This window comes from Zonotrichia leucophrys, chromosome 1 (genome assembly GCF_028769735.1).
Source record: "Zonotrichia leucophrys gambelii isolate GWCS_2022_RI chromosome 1, RI_Zleu_2.0, whole genome shotgun sequence".
In the NCBI taxonomy this organism is placed as follows: domain Eukaryota; kingdom Metazoa; phylum Chordata; class Aves; order Passeriformes; family Passerellidae; genus Zonotrichia; species Zonotrichia leucophrys.
This window is the reverse complement of record NC_088169.1, coordinates 89311209-89331716: the sequence shown is the minus strand read 5'-3', so window position 1 is coordinate 89331716 and position 20508 is coordinate 89311209. Positions and strand designations below refer to the sequence as shown.

At 48.2% G+C, this 20508-nt stretch overlaps 2 protein-coding genes across 3 annotated transcripts in view; one reads left to right on the top strand and one right to left on the bottom strand.

The window, feature by feature from the left end:
- The window catches only part of NME7 (NME/NM23 family member 7), an 88844-nt gene extending 84004 nt beyond the window's left edge, over nucleotides 1-4840 (top strand). For both annotated transcript variants that reach the window (XM_064721713.1, XM_064721704.1), the window contains exon 12: nucleotides 4398-4840. In XM_064721713.1, the coding sequence (XP_064577783.1) occupies nucleotides 4398-4430 (33 nt within the window). In that variant the 3' untranslated portion in view covers nucleotides 4431-4840. The remainder of the gene's footprint in view (nucleotides 1-4397) is intronic.
- On the bottom strand, nucleotides 4474-19210 carry ATP1B1 (ATPase Na+/K+ transporting subunit beta 1). Its single transcript, XM_064721721.1, has 6 exons — nucleotides 18890-19210; nucleotides 16229-16357; nucleotides 9252-9407; nucleotides 8393-8577; nucleotides 6472-6552; nucleotides 4474-5872 (listed from the first exon to the last, which is right to left on the bottom strand). Exons 1-6 carry the CDS (start codon nucleotides 18987-18989, stop codon nucleotides 5606-5608), a joined length of 918 nt encoding a protein of 305 aa, XP_064577791.1. The 5' UTR covers nucleotides 18990-19210; the 3' UTR covers nucleotides 4474-5605.
- Between the last annotated feature and the right edge of the window lie 1298 nt (nucleotides 19211-20508).

The window sequence follows — 20508 nt, the reverse complement described above, 5'->3', positions numbered from 1 at the left end:
GCAGAGATGAGGAAGGACTGAAAATTACTTTCACCTTTCTGGTGATGGATGAGAAGTGAAGCTGTGAACTCAGCCCTTTTCTTGATAGTGTGTCACCTTGTCAGCCTCCTGGCTTCTGCCATGAAAGGAGACTAACAGGGTCTCTTAGCAAAAACTGCCAGCCCAGAGGAACAAGGGGAGTGAGAGTTGAGGTACTGTTTCAGTGCTGGGATTTCTCTGAGGCTGCAGTTCTGCCTGTGTGGAGTGCTGCTACAGCCCACTGGATCTGGCCTGTAGACAAAAGCTCTACCTTCAAAGCTGCTCAGCAGGCACCTCTCATCAGCACTGCTCTTTGCATTGTTTTCTGGACAGAAAGAGAGTTAAATTGTAAGTGCCTGTAATTCTTACACTTGGAATCTTCAGCACACTTTGTGCCTGTGCAGGGCCTTCTGTTAATACCAAGATCTTTTGCTCTCCTTTGGAAAACTGGCTGTCTCACTTGATTTGTTTCCCCCTCTATAATTTTGCCTGGCCTTTCCGTGCTCTTAGGGCACACATTGTTCAGATGATACTTGCTTGTGCTCAGCCAGGGCATTTGAGTGGATTTTGTTATTGCATGCTGTATTAGCTCCTGAAACTTTGTGGTAACACGTGGAAGTGCACAGAGAGAGCCACCAACTTCATTAACGTGAGTTCTGCTGGGAGTGAGTGTGACTGAAGCAGAACTTCATGGAACTGAAGCAGCTCTCAGCTCCTCCTCATGAAGCAGTTTATGGGGTCAGAGCCAGAAGGTCATGGTTATTCACCCGTTGTTACTTCCTGAGCATTATTGCTATTTGTCCCTGAACAGGAGCTAGAGAGGGCATAGCTGCATGCTGCAAAGCAGATAGCTGGTTCCTGGGGTCTGCAAGGGGAGTATTGATGTTAAATTAGATCCTGTTTCACACCTGGGAAACAGTGAGCACACCTGAATGTTAGCATCATTGGAAAGGCATTTAGGTGGCATCTGTGAAATGTGTTGGTGGGTTTCAGATAAGCTCCTGGTGTGGATTTGTGCTCTGTCACCCTTGGATCCTGTAGAGGTGTGCTTGGCTCAGAGAGGCTGACCTTGCCCTTGGTTAAATGTGAGATTTGTTCAGATGTTTTGTACTGGCACAGCTCTCCTTTCTGTGGTTTGGACTATGCTCAGACCTTGGGAAAGAGAAGAACTATATTTCCTAAAATACAGGGTAATTTTGGAGTATCTAACCGCCATCTGGATGCTTGATGCAAGTTATCACCACGTCCCATTGGATCCCCTTGGAAAAGGACCCGGTGCCTTTAGAATGGGGGTTCTTCAAGGTGTCTTCAGCTGGGGCCTCATAAGATGGGGGCATCCCAAATCTCTTGGTAGTGCTGAAATCTTGGTTCTTCTGAAGTCTTGATTCTTCTCATAATGCCATACCTGTGGTCATGGGATGGGCGACTAAGTTCTGGTGGTTCTTATCCAGCTCTTACCCAGTTCTTATCCACTGCTGTGCTCCCAAGGGTGAGGTTCTTAGAAGGACCCTTTCTGCATACCACAAGTCAGCCAGCTCTTAACTGGTTTTACTGGGAGCTGGGTAGCAGCTGACCCATATAAAGATAATTATACTCAAAGAGAACATACAGGCACCTGGTTTTGCACAGTATATGAAATGTAGTGTTGCTTGTTCTGATGTCTGAGCCTTACCAATACAGTCTGTGTGGGTCTTGAACAATCCACTAAAAGCTAATTGAGGAAGAAGAGGTTTTGCACAGGTTTTAAGTAAACTGAGGATGTGCAGTCCAGCCTGAGAAAACTGGTTGCACAAAATCAAGGGGCCTTTGGAGACTAAAATAGCACAAATCCTTTTGTTGCTAGTGTCAAGTGAGCAGGCATGGGGCAAGGCCAGCACTCACCTGTGTCACCTGTGCTGCAGGGATGGATCAGTACTTAAATCCCAGGGGTGACCATGCAGCTCCAGCTGAGGCAGTCCGGGTCGGGGGGAGTTGACTCAGCTCTATTAAACCTGCTCCATGGCAGGGAAACAGGCCTGTGGTGGCAGCAGTTGTACCAGCACCCTGGGCTGAGCATGGACACGGAGTTATTACCTAGGAAGAAGCAGATTCCACTATACTTGGCCATTTTCTTTGCTCTTGGCACAGCTCCCCACCCATGCCGAGGATTGTGCCTGGCCTGTGCTGGACCTGCCCTTGGCCAAGGTGGGAACAGAAGTCCAGAAGTGCCAGTGCTTAGAGCTGTAAAATTGATAGCTGGTGTGTGCTAGTGCAAGTGTTTGTGCAGACACAGCCTTAAAGGCTTGTGTTGTTAAATATATGTACGTCTCTCTCTGCTTTTTATTTTACTGGTGCTTTTGTGTGTCTCTCTTATTAAATGCAGGTGTCCCATATAACAAGAAGGGAGATAAATTCACTTTAATGGCTACAATTATACTTAACTATGCTGAGTCAATCTGGCAGAAAGAACAACGTGTTCAGACTGGCAATTTAAAATGTCCTATTAGGCAGTAAGGAAAGTGATGCCTTCCTGAGGAGAGTGGATAGAGCACAGACTAAAATAAGGAATAATGAATCTTGAAGGCATGGTTTAATTTGGATTAAACCATGTATTTGGTGAGATGTCACACCTTGAGGCCCTTGCCCTGCCTGCAGTCCTTCTGCCCCCAGGGCTGTTGACCAGTCCCAGCCCAGATGAGGCTGTGTCAGTGCCATTTGTGAAAGGTTGTTTTGCTGTCAAGAATGTTGTGTATCCAAAGCACTGGTGCCACAGCTATGAGTCTACACCTGCTTGGAGTGGGGTGAGGTCTCCTTGGACTTTGGGAATTTTTTTTGACCATACTGCAGTCTTCTAGTGCTGTATCACTAGTAGGTCTGACAAATTACAGTAGGATTTCTAATGGGGGAAGGGGACGTGTCTGACCAGGTGCACTTACTGCCTTTTTGAGGTGTGGGGGGTGTGGTCCTTTGGTAGCAGAGTTGTCCTGAAGCCTGGAGGCAGGTGGGACTTTCCAGTGGGCAGCTGCAGGGCATGTAGCTAGGATAGGTACTGCCCTTCCTGCCTGGTTAATTAGTGATCTGAGCAGCCATTCTGTTTTCACTGATGTGGGACGAGAAAGTGAGTGGGGTGGGGATGTTGGGTAAAACGTTAGGGTGAATTGCCTAATTTCATATGCAATTCCTAAGAGTATGTTGCATGAGCCCTTTCAGACATTTGCTCACTGAAGCAAACACAAGCACCTTTAAGTTTTCCACAGTGGTTGTCCCAACCCTGGAGTAAGCCAGACTCTATCAATAGTCCATGCTTTAGACTTTGCACTCATGTAGAGAATTAAAAGACAGTAAAGTACTTAACCATGAGTTGGGTCTTATACAAATAAAATTGGGAAATATTTTTTGTTTGTTGGCTGGTTTGGAGCTTTTTGTTGTCATTTTGATTTTTGCTTTTAATTGTCACAAACTGTTCACCCAGGAACTGAATTGTAGGGGCAGTTGATCCTACCAAACTTTGAGCCATGCAACAACATGCCCACCCAAAACGGTAGCAGTAGGAACCTGTCAGTTGCTGGGAGCCAAAATGGCTCAGCTTTCCTGCAGTTTTTTGCAGGTGGAGTTTCCACTAGGGAGGTATTTTAGGGCTCTCATCACGGCTTTTTAAATCATTGCTCTAAACATACAGCAGCAAAAGAAAGAGATGAAGGTGCAATTTCTGCTGGCACCTGCTCCTTGGGAACAGCATGGAACAGCTAAATGGGTGCACTAACCACCACAGCGTACTGTAGCCACACTTTTCCTTCTAGCAGATGGCAAAGAGTTCAGCATCTTGCTTCTCCAGGATTGTGTGTTCCACTTAGGAAGTCTTTATCAGGCCACTTGCTCTAGGATAGTCCTGTTGCATCACTTTACATGGAGCCATTCTCCCTGGTAATCTGCGTCATGCAGCACAAAGTGAGCCTGACTCCTGCACGGAGCCAGCTGCCACATTTTGTCATCTCTGAGCAGCCCCAGCAGGCAGAGCCTGTCCTCAGCCCTGGCCACTGGCTCAGCAGTAACACAGAGCAAACGGCTGAAACTCTTGTGGCTTCGGGATGCAGCCTCCCTTCTGGCTGCTGGAAGCTTTAACCTGCACTGAGGATGGACAGTTTTATCTGGAACACAGAGCCTGTGCCTCCAGATGTGGAGAGTGTGCAGTAAGTGGGAAGAGACTTGTGGGGATCCTACCAGCACAGGCAGGTGATCACAGCAGCGTCTCATACAGGGTAGGGGGAGGGAAGACAAGTAATGAACAGACCCCAGCACTGATGTGTAACAGTGCAATGTTTCAAATGTTTCAGTCATTTCAACTCCCGTGTGCTGAGACTGTCTGGGAATGATAATGATCCATTTTCTGTTTGAAATAGGTGCAGTACTTCTTCAAGATTCTGGACAACTAACAGGCTCCATCCTTACCCACTGCAACAGACACGCACACAGAACTGTGTGTTCATTCATTTATTTGTCCAATGTTTCAACCTGACTGAAATACAAGATCAACAAGAGCACTGTACTCCTGGCTATTATTACATGTTAGAACATAGAGTTTTGCACTTTAGACAACATTTAACACCATTCTATGGGGTACTGCATTGCTTTTATAAAGTTTAAAATAAAGATTTATTTTCAAACATGTGACTTTGGTTTATTTCATACATTACACTTTCTTGCAGAAAAAATAAAATTGTACAACTGCATAAATATAAAATTCTTCCACCATGAAAATGGCTAAAACATTCAATAAAGACATTAGCACCACAGTGTGCGATGCCTTCAGCAGGAAAAAAAAAAAAAAAAAGAGAAAAGAAAATATACAAAGCAGAGTTATGCCTATCACTGAGGAGAGTGATAGCCTGACCCAGTCTCTCACACAACATACTGGAGGATAAGGGAAGAGGTGGAGAGAGAGACAGCATTCGCTACAAAGCACAGTACACAATCACCTATTCTCTTTGACTTCACTTAAGTTAGTTTCCCTGCCACCCCTCCAAATAAAATACCCTAACACCACAAAAAAGCCAGAAGCCTTATGGAGTGCTGTTAAATATCATCTCACAGGTGGGCCTTTCTTTGAAAAGGAACAAAATAATGAGGTTTCATGCCAGTTCTAGTCCCATTGAGTATTTACACCTTGGACAGCAAAAGTCTTTGCTCACAAGAAGTAGAAAACAGATACAATACATGGCTTGAAAAATGACCAGAGTATGCACCTATAGTACTGTACACTAAATAAAATACACAAGGCAGCAATACTTAGGGGCCAGAAACACTGCTTACTACAAGTCATTTATGGAATCATAATTTACAGTAAAAATGGGCATGTCCCAAGGCTCAATTTTGTTTTCTTTTGTCATTTACAGTAGAATAAATATTTGTCGCTATTGCTACACTTTGTTTACATTCTAACCTAGTAAATGCAGAAAGCTAGTGTAAAGCATATAGATTACGTGTAGGTCCCATACGTATGACAGTTTGTTCAAGACTAGTAGGTTTTCTTTTTTGTTCTTTTTTTTTTTTAACCTTTTTAAATGGCTAGGAGAAGGAGGAGGGGGGAAGAAGAGAGTTGTGCTTACGATCAGCTGCTTTTTATGTCAAATTTAATATCAAAGCGTCCCTGGAAGCGGTCCTTGTCGCTGTAGACGATGTTCTGCCCGTAGGCCCTGCACTCCACGCGCACCTCCACGTCGTAGGTCAGGTTGGTGAACTGCACGGCCACCAGCGGCTGCAGGTAGCGCGGCTGCAGCAGCTTCCCGTAGTAGGGGTAGTACTGCAGCCCGAAGCCGGGGTAGCCACCCATCCCAAAGTACTCCACCGTGCCGATCTTGTCTGCATCTTCCTCTCGCTGCAGGGGGAAGAGGAGGCACAAGCAATGACAACCACCCACACTTTGGCAGCCCTCAGCTGTGTCAGCAGCTGATTGTCAGCGAGACTGTGACCTCCCATTTGGTCAGTGCTGGTTCCCACTGTGGCAAGAGCCACCAGCAGTCTACAGGACATGTCAGCGCACATCAGCCAGGAAAAGGGCTTCGCCTAATTTAAAGCCTCAGCCACTGACACAGTTAGAAACCACCAGGGCATCCTATGGTACAATTGCACAGGCCTTGGCTACAGAAACTTGCTGTTTCTCAGCTGCTTTGCACATGCCAAGTATGAAATATCTTCCATGGAGGCCTTATTTTTTTGCTCCAGCACAGCACTTGGAAGCCAAATGGCTCCTTTTGAAGATACCTTTAACTATCTTGCCCTGCTTTTACCCCACTCTGTGGAGGTAGCACTAACTCATCCATCAGCAGGACAGGGCTTTGAGAAACTACTGTTATCCCAAGTAAGAACCACTCCATTAGTCTATGGAATGGCTGGCAAGAAGATAACTACACTTGGACAAAGGCTTAGTCATCCCCTGCAGCTTCCCAACTCTGCTCTGTCACATTTCCAACTCACCTTGGCAACACAGTGGACAGGGATGAGATTTGGGTTGTATTTTGCCATAATCTCAGGAGGGAGGCTTTCATTGGCTGGAGCCTAGAAGAAATCCAGAACAAGGGGATATTACACAGTGGACACTCCTCTGCAAACTGGAGCACCTTTGCAGCAACAAGGATCAACAGTACTGAGCACACACCGTTAACTGGAATCTCTAATGAGCACAGTTCTGAGGCAACAGCTCTCAGTGGTTCTTGGGACAGACAAGTAGTGTAGCATAACTGGAAGCAGGGGAACTTGACCCAAGCAGAACTGCTAGCTGTTCTTACAGCTTCACCTGCTGTGGATACAAGCAGGTCAGGCTGGGTTTAGTTCCATGGTGCCCCTGGGGAAGGTGTTTCATGGCAGTGTCTATAGCTAGCGGGGCTTGTTTTTGCAAGCTCAGGCAGTGGCAGGATTGCACTGGTGCAGGATTTGCCACCTGCCTGCCAGGTGAGTGTAATCAGGACTGGAAATGCACAGGAAAGAACAAAGTGTGGCAGTCTCACCCTGACACTGCTGAACTTCACCACCAACAAGGAAGGACAAAAGCTCCGGGTATATCAGAGAAAGGTGCGAGTGCCAACTCTCATAGACCAACCACTGACCCAGCTGGTCTTTGGTCTTTTAAAGTGCAGCAGTATTGTTTGACAACACTGCTTTACAAACATTTTTCCCAATGCAAGAACTATGGGGTCTCTGCTGGAGTGTGGAACCACAAATAAATTCTGCCTTAGATGCGTTGTTTCTAAATGAAATCTGCAAAGTCATTCCGTGACCAGACCCTGCTGTCTAATGCAGTCTTGGAGGTCTCCAGAGCTCCACTGCAAAAAAAGAGAGGAACACACCAAATCCTTCTCTTTCCCACTCATCAAACATGCACATCTCATGTCACCCTTCAGCCACCACAGTACATTCTGCTAAAATGTTTCCACCACAAATCAGATAAACCAAAAGTTTGTCCATTTGTGTAGCACAGGACAAGCTCTCTTTGAAGGAAAACATTCTTCAGGACTCGTTAGACGGCACCAATTCCCATCCTCAAGTGCCCTGACAGATGGGAGTGAAGGTGGCCTAGAACGCCATTTGCACTGTTCTCCATCCAAAAGACAGAGTGGCAGGTTTTGCACACCACCTTATTCAACAGCACGTTTTGCCACTGAATTCTTAAAAGAAATTTTTAGCATTTTAATGCACTGGGAAAAAAAAAAAAAACACAGAAGGAAAAGCCATGAATACCCAGATTAACACCCTTCAGCATTACTGCAGACTTCCCTTTGGGTGAAGGGCAGAGCAACCAGTTAGGAGAGATATCCTAAAGCCTCTGGAAAACTACAATAAATAAACTAAAGACCTCCTCACCTTTCTTGCAGCTGTGCCTAACTTTCAAATGCAGTTTACTCTTTCGAGCCTGTGTTTCACTCTGGTATTTAATATTAGCATTTCATAAATTAAGCAGTTATGGCAAGGCAGACAAGACTGCACTGCCTGAGGAAAAGAATTGAGTGGGTCAGGGCATGACAAAATATACTAATGTTACTAGACAGTGTTGGTCTGGGATGGTGCCTTGGAAGCATACAGGAATTTAAATTGGAATTTATCATTTGAAGAAAATGCCCCTTTATGGCAACTCCAATAGCAGGCTCAGAAGTTACCAGATAAATAACCAGGAGGTTGCACTGCGAGGTTCAGTGCTACTTGTTACCAACTTGCAGTGCACACCTTTCACTGCTTTCCAAGTAAAAGCATTTTTGAAGCAAATTAGTCAAATTGTATCACAGTTTATCCTCTGCAGCAAGGGTATCTCTTTCCAGAGACCAAAAAGCCGGCACAGCAAATCTGCAGCCAACCCTTCCTCCTGATCAGTAGCATCTGCTTAGAAGGGAAGAAAGATACTTGCCTGAGGTTTGAAGCCGATGATTCTGTTGAGCTTGACAAGGATGCATGGTTTGCCATCCTTGTAGCCATAGGTGGGATCATTTAGTCCAGAACAGTTGTCCAGCCATTCACGTTTGAATTTGCAGACTTTCTTCTGGCCCTGGGCATCATTATATGGTCCTCTCTCTTTGTATTCAGTAGGTGTGTCTGTCACAGCAGGGGAAGGAAAACAACCACATGCATTGGGATCTTGTGTGTGTCCCTTACACCTCCCTGGGCAGGTGGGATTTCCCTCACCAGGGCAGTTGAGGCGCTCCACAGACCGACACCCAGCCACCCCCCAACACTGGGCTGCTCCCAGACCAGCAAGTTTTATGGAGCTTTGTTTTATAACAGATTTCTTCCAGAATCATCTGGCTCAGAGACCATTTATTTCTGGGCAGCTTGTACAGGGGGGTTTCCCTCAGATTTGATACAGATGTATTATGAGGTGAGAGCCTCATTCACATGATTACAAATAACCTATTAAGGGTAAACACCTCCCAGATGTCTGACTGCATGGCACAAAGAGGACCAACACTAGCTTTAGCAAAGTCATCAGTAAAACCCCTGTGGCTCTCAGAGAGAACAAGGTCAGTGCCATCTTCAGAGTCAGATGAAGAGTGAGTTCTCCAAGCAAAACATGGGGATTCCCAACCCTCCAATAAGCTGCTAAGTATGGCCCAGTGTGGTCTGCCCAAATTAAATTCATGAGCAATCAGTTAACACACATGCTGCTGGAACAGCTCAAAACCAAGACCACCACTGCTCAGCCTCAGCTTCTGGTAGACCTGACAGAGCCATCATTCAGTCCTCAGCTCTAGGAAACAATCAAGACTTACCTCCACAGTCCTGAAACACGATGTTTTCAGTTTGTTGCTCATCACTATAGTCCCTTAAGAAATTATCCAGGTTCCTCACATAGGGTTCATAACTTCTGGGATCAGAGGCAGTAAAGGAAATTTCTGTCTTTTGAACCTGGGGAACTTGAGTCAGTCCTAAGAACAGCAAAATCAGGGAGAAAACATTAAGTACACCTCAAAGCTGCACAGCCTCCAGGTGATAACAAGAACTTAACTCCTAATAATAATCTCTCTTTTTTCAGACTTAAGAACTTTGACAAAGCAGCTTAAGCTCACTGAAGGAGAGGTACCCCTCTTTCCAGCAACAGTCTTAAATCACAGTGTTTATGTCAGGTAAAAAGACAAAAATCACAAAATGGAGAAGTGAGGCTACAAAGTCTAGCCTTCCTTCAAAAAAAAAGCACCAACCACAGGTCCACTGTGCACTTCTGCCCCCTCCTCGAGGACAGAAGGGAAGTGGTGTGTGAGACCAACCACAAAGAATATAAGTATCCCTAACAGGCTGCCTTCAGTGTCTGCAAACTCTGTGTTTAGGATACAGCACAGCTCTACACTCGTGAGCTCCTGCAACAAAGACAAGAGGTTTCCCAAGTCTGGTCACGCTCTGCCAGCTGGAATCCATGTGGCCTTTGTGTGTCTCCCCTGTGGGATGCAGGGCAGGAGACATTTTCTCCCTTAGTAAATTCAGCTGCCTGAGCACTGCCTCCTCTCTTTTCACTGCCTAATTGGGTATTTCTGACTGTAAGACAGCTCAGAAGATGATTTTATCAGCAGCTCATCACCAAGAAGGTGAGTAGGAAATGCCACCAAATAGAAGAATTGTTTAAAAGACTCTCCAGATTCTGGGCTGTGCAAACCAGCTCAGATTTAAACTATAATAATGATGCATGGAGAAGAGACTACAAACAAGAAATTCCTACAGATAATGAAAAGCACAGTCTTCCTTTTCTCTTCATTGTGGAACTTGGAAATAGTTGCTCCTATGCAATGTTTAGATCACATTTTAATTGAAAGTATTAATGCATGGCTAACACTTTAATTCAAGTAATAGGAACCAAGTTCATACTGCTTTTGTGGCAGCAACTGTAATTATTAAGAGCCTGACTTCAGTTCAGTTTGTCCTCTTCATTTTAGCAGGATAAAGAAAATGAGCAAGGGAGCAGCATTTGCTTTGACACCTTTCAGAACAGGCCTGTTGCCAAGAAGCTCCTCTGGTGTAAAACTCAGGCAGCTTAGGCAGCTGGCCCCAACCCACAAGAGCTTGTGACTCCAGCAGTTTTTCCAAAGCCACTTGAGTGCTTCTGCTCAGTCCCTCCACAGACCAACTGACCACTCCCCCCACCCCCCTGCCACTACCCACTAACTTGGAATTTGTAACCTAGGACAAAGATTACCTTTGTTCCCCTAAACACAGCTCCTGGTCACCAAAGAGAAGTCCAGCAAGGAGCTCCAGTGTTTCAAGTTTAATTCCTGAAGCAGCTTTTAACTGCTCAAAATTCCCTCTGCTACAAACAGACCAGGATGAGTTTACAAGTTTAGCAGCAATTCTCTATTCCTCTAGCAGAATGACATCCTACCCTCCAAAGTCGGTGGCTTTCAACCCTTTTTTGAGCAATTACTCATCTTCTTGCTTCACAGTTTATATATAGAAAAAATATGCCAGTTGCCATTTTAGTAAGGGACTTCAAACCCATCCTGCCAAGCCCTTCTCACGTTACCACTCAGCTGGGAAGAACAGACTCAGTCACCTGAAGTGGCTGTCTGGAATTGCAGCAGAGGCAGGCCAGGCCTTAGGTCCTCTCCTGGGTCTGCCTTTTCCAGAGTTCAAGTTACAGGTGACATCCATATTCACATACATATTCAAGTGTGTAAATACAAAAAAAGAAAAAAAAAAAATCAAGGAAACATGGCCAGGCTTGTTAAGTTCCAGTCCAGCAAGTGAAGTTGTCAGTTTTGCTCAGGATGTCCCCATCTGTTTCTTGTCTTGGCCAACGTAACACATAGGGCACCCACACGGGCCTGGCAAAGGTGATGTGAAGGTCAGCAATAATCCCTGTGGTTTATAAAAGTCACCCAGTAGAAGATCCCTGCTCTCTCTTTAAGAGACCCTGGCCACTGATAGATGAAGTCCAAAGCCAACCCTCTGCCCATCAGATAAGTGACTTGGCTGGAGAACAGACTGCCATACCAAAGCATCCCTGTCTTGTACATCTCCACACAACTGCCATGAAGCCCTGGCAGTACGTCCAGCAGCCAGCACAAAGGAACCACTGTTCCTGCCAGGTAGCCTGTGGCCCAAGTTTTCTCCCTGACTGGGAGCATTTCCAGGTGGATGGATGAACCAGACTAGACCAGACTTTGGCACACGAGTCGTCGCTTTGTTTAGTATAGGAGCAAAGTGGAGATCAATCTTCCCACTTACAAAGTAAGAAAGACAATCTTTATGAATATTAAAGACTTGTAATGAAAAATACCTTTATCCTAACTAAAAACTGTGTTACTGGCTTCTACCATAACCTCCATTCTCACATGCCTGCAACTGACTGGATGCAAAGCCCTAAGCTCTGATGTATCATTTCCTTCTGTACATCCCATAGCCAAACCAAAAGCTGCAGTGGCCTTAGCAGAGCAGCACTATCACCGAAACCTTAAGCAATCTTGTGTGGAAAACCAAGCATGTTTGTACAATGGCAGAAGGTAACCTCTGCAGAACACTAACATTTCTGGAACATTCTCTCACCCCCACCTGGCAACTTAAGCAAGCAGGACGAGAAAAAGCACTTAAAACTTGAGCCCTTGCAGTACTCCCTGGCACGTATTGCTACACCCAAGGAAGTGTGTGGCTGCTGGCATAAATGAAGCTTTTAGGGGCTGCATGCACGGGAGGAAGCCATTCATGAGCAAGTCCTATGGGGGAAAAGAAACAAACCCACAGGTGCTTTCAGAGCCAGAACCCTCTCCCTATCCTCCGACTATAATCTGTATGACACAGCTCTGCATCTCAAGCTATTACAACAGAGATGCACCATGGTGTCACATGTTATGCTGTTCTTTCCACACGAAAGAATGAAGTAACTCAATGCTAAAATAATGACAAACTAGAAAATTGCCACAACTGGCACTTCAGAGTGCCTTGTTAGGATATGAGACTCATCTTCACTTGGCTGACACTGTCCATGTAAATGATGAGCAACGCCTTGAGTTGGTAATGGACACCACCTTTTGTTGGCTGTGACTATACAAGGACATCAAACACCAAAAAAAACCCACGCAAAGTCATTTGGGTTCTTTTCTTCAGCTACAGTTCCAAAATACCACTGCAGATTAAAATCCTATTTATTCAAATTCATTTAAAAGCAGTTTTCCACATAGATTTTATCATTCTAAGCTGCAGTAGCAAGACTTCAGGAGAAGTATCCTGAGGGTAAAGAGGAAGAAACTAAGTGGGAAGTCAGGCTTATTATTAGGAACAATTGTATAAGGCCATAGTAACCACTCTTGCTCCATTACACCGTGCTCATTTCCAAGTACCATGTAATCTTTGTTCCAAATGGGTATGAAAACTCCAAAGATGACACAGACAACAAACTGAGTGATCACTACACCCTCTCCCAGCTCACTATGTGAGGATAGATTTTAAAAGGCACCATATCACACAATGTCCTTCCAAGCTTGCAGTCAACCTCATCCCCAAAGTGCAAAAAACAGGTGTGAGTTCTCTGCAAACATAGCAAAACCTGCTTGGCTGCAACATCCTGGAGACTGAGATTTTCCCAAGCACAGGTGCTGCTGAGATGAGAGAAGCAAAGAGCTGCAACCTCCCCGGAGGCAGCACACTCTCCTTTGAAGTCTCCCTGCCACCTGGCTGCTGCTGTCCAAGCTAAATCAGACAAGTGGGGAACACACACCAAAGCAGCCTTTCTATGATGCACTCACTGCCCAGCAGAGCAAAGCAGGAACACCTGAAACCCCCTGGCTGGAGCAGGGATTCTTCCTTCCAGCCACCACTTCCAAAGCTCTGCGCCAGGCTGCAGTGAGCTCTGTCCCCTCAGCCCGCCTGTGAGGGAATGCTGTTCCACGGGATGCACACCACAAGATGGCAGGATACACAGCCCAATTTTATTGGGGTGGGGAGGGGGAGAATGAAGCATTATTTTTTAGGGATGCTTCCCAAGAGGCAATATCCTCATCCTTCACTAGTCGCAGGGTAAGTCCTCTGTGTTCAAAGCAGAGTCCGAGCCTGCAGCACAAGTGAAACCGGGAGCTGGGGCTGTCGCAATGGCAGGGCTGATGGGCAGGTGAACTGCACTGTCCCTTCACCCACCGCAAGACAAAAGAAAGGAAAAAAATAGTGTAATGGAAAGGTACAACACTCAGCTTGCCCTGAAGCCCTGTATAACATTCCTGTTGCGTTCAATGCAGAAACCAATTACCATATTAATGACACTTGGCTACAAAAATAGCATTTTATGGCTTTCAATGTTATACCCATGTCAATAACTCAATACAACACCCTGTTGTAGGTTCTGCTGCTGTTATGAAATCTGTTGTATTTCAGAACAAGAATGATATTATAGCAGCCTCTACAGCATTTTCTCTTGCAAATCCTGAAGCCAAGTTAGTTTTCCCTTTCTCAAAGCATTTTGAGCTGACAACAACAGTGACTTGCCCAAGAAGGACAGAACACTGTAACAAGAATAAAACCAGCTTTTCTGGCTCCCTAGAAAATCCAGGGCTTTATCAAGCTGCCAGTACATTTACATGGCTCACAAGTTTTCCCACAAGAACCAGCAATTAGATTTGCACAACATCCTACTTTTTATAGCTCATCATCTGTAGGTGTCTCAGACCACAGAAAGTTCAAGTTTGGTGCTCACCACACGTGTTCCTTGACAGAACAGCAGCTGTGCTTGCAGCACTGGGGAGAATCCTGCACAGCCAGAGAACACAGGGATTGCTGACTCCCCAAACAGCAGTGCAGCCACTCACTACCAGTCAGTGTCTCTGAAAGCCTGCATTAAAGGGCGGTTTTGGACTCGCAGTTTCGCCGCTGCTGTGCTACAGGACAAGGAATGTACTGGATACCAAGTGCCAGCCTCCGCCATGCCCTACACCTGCTTGTCCACATCTGTAGGAAGTGCTGTCAAGTGATGCTCTGCAAAGGTTCCTGTTCTATTTACTAATTATTTCTTTGAAGTTTTATGCATATGTCATTGCAGCTTGGTTCAAACCCCTTGTTTACTGGTTCCCCACTGTCCCACGCATTCAAGGAGGTGGATTTTGTTCCCCTTGATTTCAATACCCATTACAAAAGATTCCTGACAAACTTGTCATTGTTCCTCCATTTTGATTTCTGCAGTACACACCAAAAGAGTGTCTTGAAATTAAATTCCTTTTCTTCGTCAAAAAAAAAAAAAAAGGCCAAGAATAACTGGTGCAGTACGCAATTAAGATATTTATAAAAATCCTCTGTAGGCTGAAGTCTTCCACAAAAATTTTACCAGAGTTGCTTTGAAATTGGAATCCTAAACTGCTGTTTCATAGAAAGCAATCAGTTTACCTAGAACAGGTAATTATGTGACATCTGAACAGCAGGGCTATCTGGGTGAGACCTCAGATCCATGGGTGCCTTTGCTAATTATTTCATGAAGGGGAAAAACACATTACTGAGTAACAATTACCCCAGCATTAGCCATGCTGGCTTTTCAGACGCAGCCAATGGCTCTGGGCAGTATCACTGACAGTCTTTGCTGCAAATGTCAGGGCCCACTGCAGAGATTAAAAGAGCTGCTTTCAGTTCTTAAGTCAGCATTTGCCCCGGCCATGGTGGTGGCACATGAAGTATAACACACTAACACAGGAGTTCCAGCCTCTGTTCTGTGTTAAAGCATGTTGGTAGAAACTCAGTGATCTGGAAAAGATGACTTAGCTGAGCTGCAGCACCATTTGGTGACAGTGACACTCCCTGTGTTTAGGGCAGGGATTCACAGCACAGCACTACAGGCAGTGGGGCTGCAAGACAGCTCAGCATCAGGGCCAACTTGTGTAGCTACAAGCCATCAGTGTCACAATTGTCACTTAAATACCACCGTTATTAAAAGCTTCTGAACTGTTTCACAGAGCAACTGGAGACGGATCGTTAGGATGCCCAGTGCCAGGCAGCCTCAAGGTCATTGGCAATGTGGGAAGGCAGCAGTGGCGCAGCTCCCCCTGCGCTCCAGCCGCCGGCTGCGGCGGGACTCGGATAGCGCAGCCCGGGCAGGCGGAGCGCGCACCTGCGGCAAGGGCCATGTGCTCCTGCTGCCCCAGCCAAGGCCAGCTGGCCACAGGCACTGCTCAGGCATCATTTGAGCAGAGATTTCTATGTCTGTGAGGACAGGTCACACATCAGCAGCTACCAGACCCACCCAACCCTCCCTTCACCTCCCACGCCAATCGGCTGCAATTCCCACTAGTGAGTGCCACAGCATTTCTAGAGCACAGGGTACTGTGGTGTTGGATAAAACAATTCCATGAGCACTCCCAGAACTGGTACTGGTACGCTGCTTCCACTGACAGAGCCAACATTTTATCTTTATCCCTTCACTTACCCATGTGAACAGAGTGGTTCTGAAGAAAGAAAAACCAAACTCAGCTTCCTCATACAGCCTGTTTCCAAAAGTGAAGCCTTTTAGCCTCACCCCATCTCTTCAGCTTAGGGGAAGGGAAAACCAAAGCAGGTTCAAGTTCCTCTCAGAGAGGAGATGGTTTTCCCGTGATGCAACCTTTAATTCTAGCATGATTTTCTTCAAGCCCCAGTACTGTTAACACAGAAGGCTGAGAACATACCCACCCCCTACAAATATGTGTTGCAGCAACAACACGCTTATTTCATCCTCCTTCTTGAGGTGAGTAACCAACCCCGCCTTCCCAGAACAGCTTGCACGAAGTCAAACATGGGCCTCCTATTTAGTTACCTGGAGGTGCCACTCGATCCTGGTATTTGGGCTCAAATTCACTGACAGTGAGCAACATCACTTGGATGGTCCCGATGAATATACCTGCCAGGCAACCATAGAAGATGACATAGAAGAGGAGGATCTTAACTGCAAGAGAAAACAAATAAAGAGGAATCAAATCAAGCCCTCATGGCAGTCATGTTTCAGGACAGTACAAGGTTGCTTTGCCACTTGCAAGGAGGTGCCCGGCACACAAAATTCAGATGTTGCAAAGACATCTATTTAACAGTGAGATTGTGCCTTGATGCAGACATGAAATGTAAGGCACTCCAGTAGTTTGGTGGTGGGGAAACATGAGCCCCTGAATGAATCTGTGAATCAGGGTTTGGGCTTATAAAACATAAAGACTAAACCATGTTCCCCCACACCTTCAAGGATCCCTGACCCAGCACCACCACCATAGGCCCCTGCACTTGCCAGGGTCAGTGATCTAAGTGCACCACAGCAAGCATGGGTGTGCTTGAAAGATACTCATTCCACATAGCTCTGGGCTCAAAGCTATTTCCAGGAGCCGTACCAGTAAGGGTTTCATTCACATTTACAAGTCATTGTAAAGCCTGATCTGTCTAGTAGTTCAGGCCATCACGTCCAACAAAAACACAATGGGTAAAGAGTTCAGGCCAAATTAACTTCAGTACTCCATCTCAAATGTAGGAAACTTCGCTTAAGGTGTCAAAATTCTGCACATTTACCAGGCTTGTGTACCTACAAAGACACTCTTGCGCGGCTCATACTAATTAGTGAATTACATAACAATGAAAGACTAAATGTAGTTTCAGTCTAAAAGGAGCATCGTCTAGAACCATCTTGAGGAGGGACTGGGAAGAACGGAGCTGCAGCCCAGCTCTGGGTATCGGTTACCAGTTTACAAGGATTATCTGAACAAATTAACTGCAGGGTAACATGCTGTACTACACACCACCAGGCCACCTACAAGGGTAGGCCAGCCCATGCCAAGCAACTGTATTGCTCATCAGGCTGCAGGGACAGGCAGAAGCCAAAGACAATTTGAGAGTGAGCCTACTTGATATCTCAGACTGTCCTCATCTAATCGCAAACAAAACAGATGTAGTTTATCTGAAGGACTTGAAGTGATGAGACACCAGAGAAAGGGAGTAAGTAGTGGGTGGAAGTATTCCTCCTCACTCCCCAGCTCCATCAAAAAAACCAAACCTACATCATTAGAGAAGGCTCACAATGAAAGCTGGCATCTGGTTGTTCTAAGTCTGTGAAAGACAGGCAAACAGGAGGGCCACCCAGAGAAACAGATGCTGAGGGACACTATCAGAAAGGCATCCCATCCTCTTGTCTTCCTCGCGTGCACCAGAGGTAGCCAGGGCTGGAGGGCAGAGCTGGGTGCAGTAACGTGGGGCTCCAGGAGTTAAAGCACTCTTTGGTATCCAGGCAGCGTAAAGCAAATGGCCGTGACGTCAGGGACGTGTGGAAATTTTTTCCAGAGCACGGTCATAGGAGGTGCTGTTGTAACAAACCAAACACTAATGCTGTTGTCTGCAGCGTAATGCCTTTGAGTTTTGTAACATCAAAAGGCAAACGCTGGGAGGTAGCTTATTTAATCAGGTTGCCAGCCAGGATGCTCTAAACGCCAAAGACACCTTAAAGGTCAAAACCACTCCAAGGTCTCAGAAAATACACAGTAGGTCTAGAAATCGAGCACCACGGGGTTGAAGGAAAAAGGTTCTTGCAACAGGTATGCTTAGAACAGAAGAATCTAATCGTCAGCCTGCAGATCAACTCAGCAAATGGAAATCAGTCCTAGGCAGATAGGTACGGACACTCTGGGAAAGGACCTGGTTCGGCCTCCGCCTTTAAAGCGCTGCGCAGTTGCCTGGTGCCTCAGAAGCAGAAAATACCTCTCCATGCGCACCCACAACCCCATTCTGCTCACGTAAAGATACGGCAGAATCCTGCTCTAGTCCACCTGCCAGAGCTGCCGGCTCTGGACGTGGCATCTCCGAGCCGATCCATTACAACAGGAGCTGAATTCAACATCGCAAGGGTGGCAACACCGGCTGTGGTTGGCAGCAACTGGAAGGCTGCTATTAGCGTAAAGAAATTAAAAGCCTCTTTAAGCTAAATGCAATGAATACAGGACAAACATTTATAAGGAATGCACATAGAGCCATTTCCTTCTTGCGGAGATATTAAAAGTCAATTGCTCCTTCTCAGCGGAGTAAAACTCGCTTAGTTTCATTTATCCAGAGAAAACAGGAAAAAGAAAAAGCCTCTGTAAGGTCTAGGGCAGGTGAGAGCTGGGAGGTCAGGGCCCCCCGACGGCGATGCTCCTGGGCCGGGCCAGCCATGGGGAAAGGAAGGAGACCCAAGGACGAGGTGCCCTCGACAAGGTCGGCCCGACCCCGCCTCACCCCCGGACCCACCTGGAGCCGCACTCGGGGGACGGCGCTCGCCGCCCCCGGGGGTCCCGGCGGACACCGAGGGGAGAGGGCAGGGGGACCCCGTCCCTGCCTCCCCCACCCCGGGGGACGCCCCGCTGCCAGCCCCCCCCGCCCCGGCCGCAGCCCCGCCGCAGCCGGCGGAGGCGGAGCGCCGGGGCCGTGCTGCAGCGCCCGCCGCAACGCCGCCCCCCGGCCCCGCACTCACACCAGCTGCCCCCGGTGCGGCCCAGCAGCTCCTTCTTCTCCGAGTTCCAGATGAATTTCTTCCAGTTGCCATCACCGTCCTTGGCCTTCCCGCGGGCCATAACGAGCAGCGGGGTGGGCGAGCGGCGTGCAGAGATCTACAGCCCTCAGCAGGCGGAGCGGCTCCGGAAGGTGCGGATGGGTGCGCCCGCCCCGGCGGCGCCGGCCCAACGGGGCAGAGCGGGGGAGGCGGCCGGGGGGACGCGGGAACCGCAAGGGGAGAGCGGCGGAGGGTACGGGGCACGGAGCAGCCGCGCTCCTCGCGCAGCGCCCCTTCATATACGCCGCGGGCTCCGCCCTGCCCGCTCCGCCGCCAATGCGGGTCCGCCGAGCGTTCCGCGGGCGGGGCCCGGGGCGGGCGGGGCGCGGTGGGGGCGCGCCGGCGGCGGGAGCGGCGCGGGGGGGGCGGGGGGCTGCGGCACCGGCGCCGGGGGGAAGGGTGGGCGCGGGCCGCCCGCCGCTCCCCGGAGCTCCGACCCGCTGGGCCGGGCAGGTGCGTGCGTGCTACCGCGGGGGCGGGCGTCCCTTGCCCGGCTGTAGCTGCGGGCGCGTGTGCGCGCACCCGCACACCTGTGCGCGCGCCGGTCCGCGCACGTGCCCGCCCGTTCCCGGTATTCCCGCCCCGCCCGCTCCCTGCGGTCCCTGCTCCCGCAGCAGAGCCGCTCGGCCGGGCGCTGCGGAGCACCGTCCCTCTCCTCTTCCCGGCGCCTCGCGTGGCCGCCCGTCCCGCTCCGCCGGGCCCGCCACACTCCGCCGGGCTCACGTGTAATGCGGCTGCGGAATAACGAGCGCCGACAGCGCTCCCGGCCCGGCGCCGCGCTCCGCCGCCTGCGCCCTGGCAGCACCAGGCGGGAGGGGCGGGCAGGGTGGCAGCGGGCCTTGCCCGTCCCCTGTGGCGGAAGGGACACGACTTGCACATGCGACAGCCGCCGCCCTTGCGGAGTGACCTTCAGGGCGCTGCACAAACGCCGCAGCCGCCGGCAGCGCACCCCTGGCCCGGCCGGGTGGGGTTGGGGGTTCTCTGCGGAGGCACCGCTGTCATCACAGGTAACCAATGTGCCTCGGTCCCCTGGTACCATTACAGGACAGTTAAATTCAATCTGTATCCAAGCATACTTAGGTTTACTTCTGAACTTCCTGTCGGGTTGTAATATTGTATGCTACATATTTTCTTGCCCATGATACATTCTCTGAACTTTAGCTCCATCTTTTTTTTTCTTTTTTTTTTTTTCCTTAAGGTCTCGAGTTGCAATGAATGCACTTAAGATGAGCCTTTCCATGGTACTACCTAGCAGGTGCACATTCTGGCAGTTCCCCCAAGAATGACCTAGCCTGGAATCAAGGACCACCCAAACTCAACATGCTCTTCTCAGGTCTCAAGAAGAAGTGGTCTGGCCACCATTATCACACACCCTTCCTAAGCCATTAAAGCTAGCATTTAGGGAAAAGCCATAATGAGACATCCTTCTTCATGGCTACAACCCTGAACCAGCCCCTGAAGCAACAAGAGCTGCTTTTTTAGGCCCTCAGTCTTACTTTGCTGGGGCCACTCTAGGTCCAGACGGGCCAGATACTCTCGAA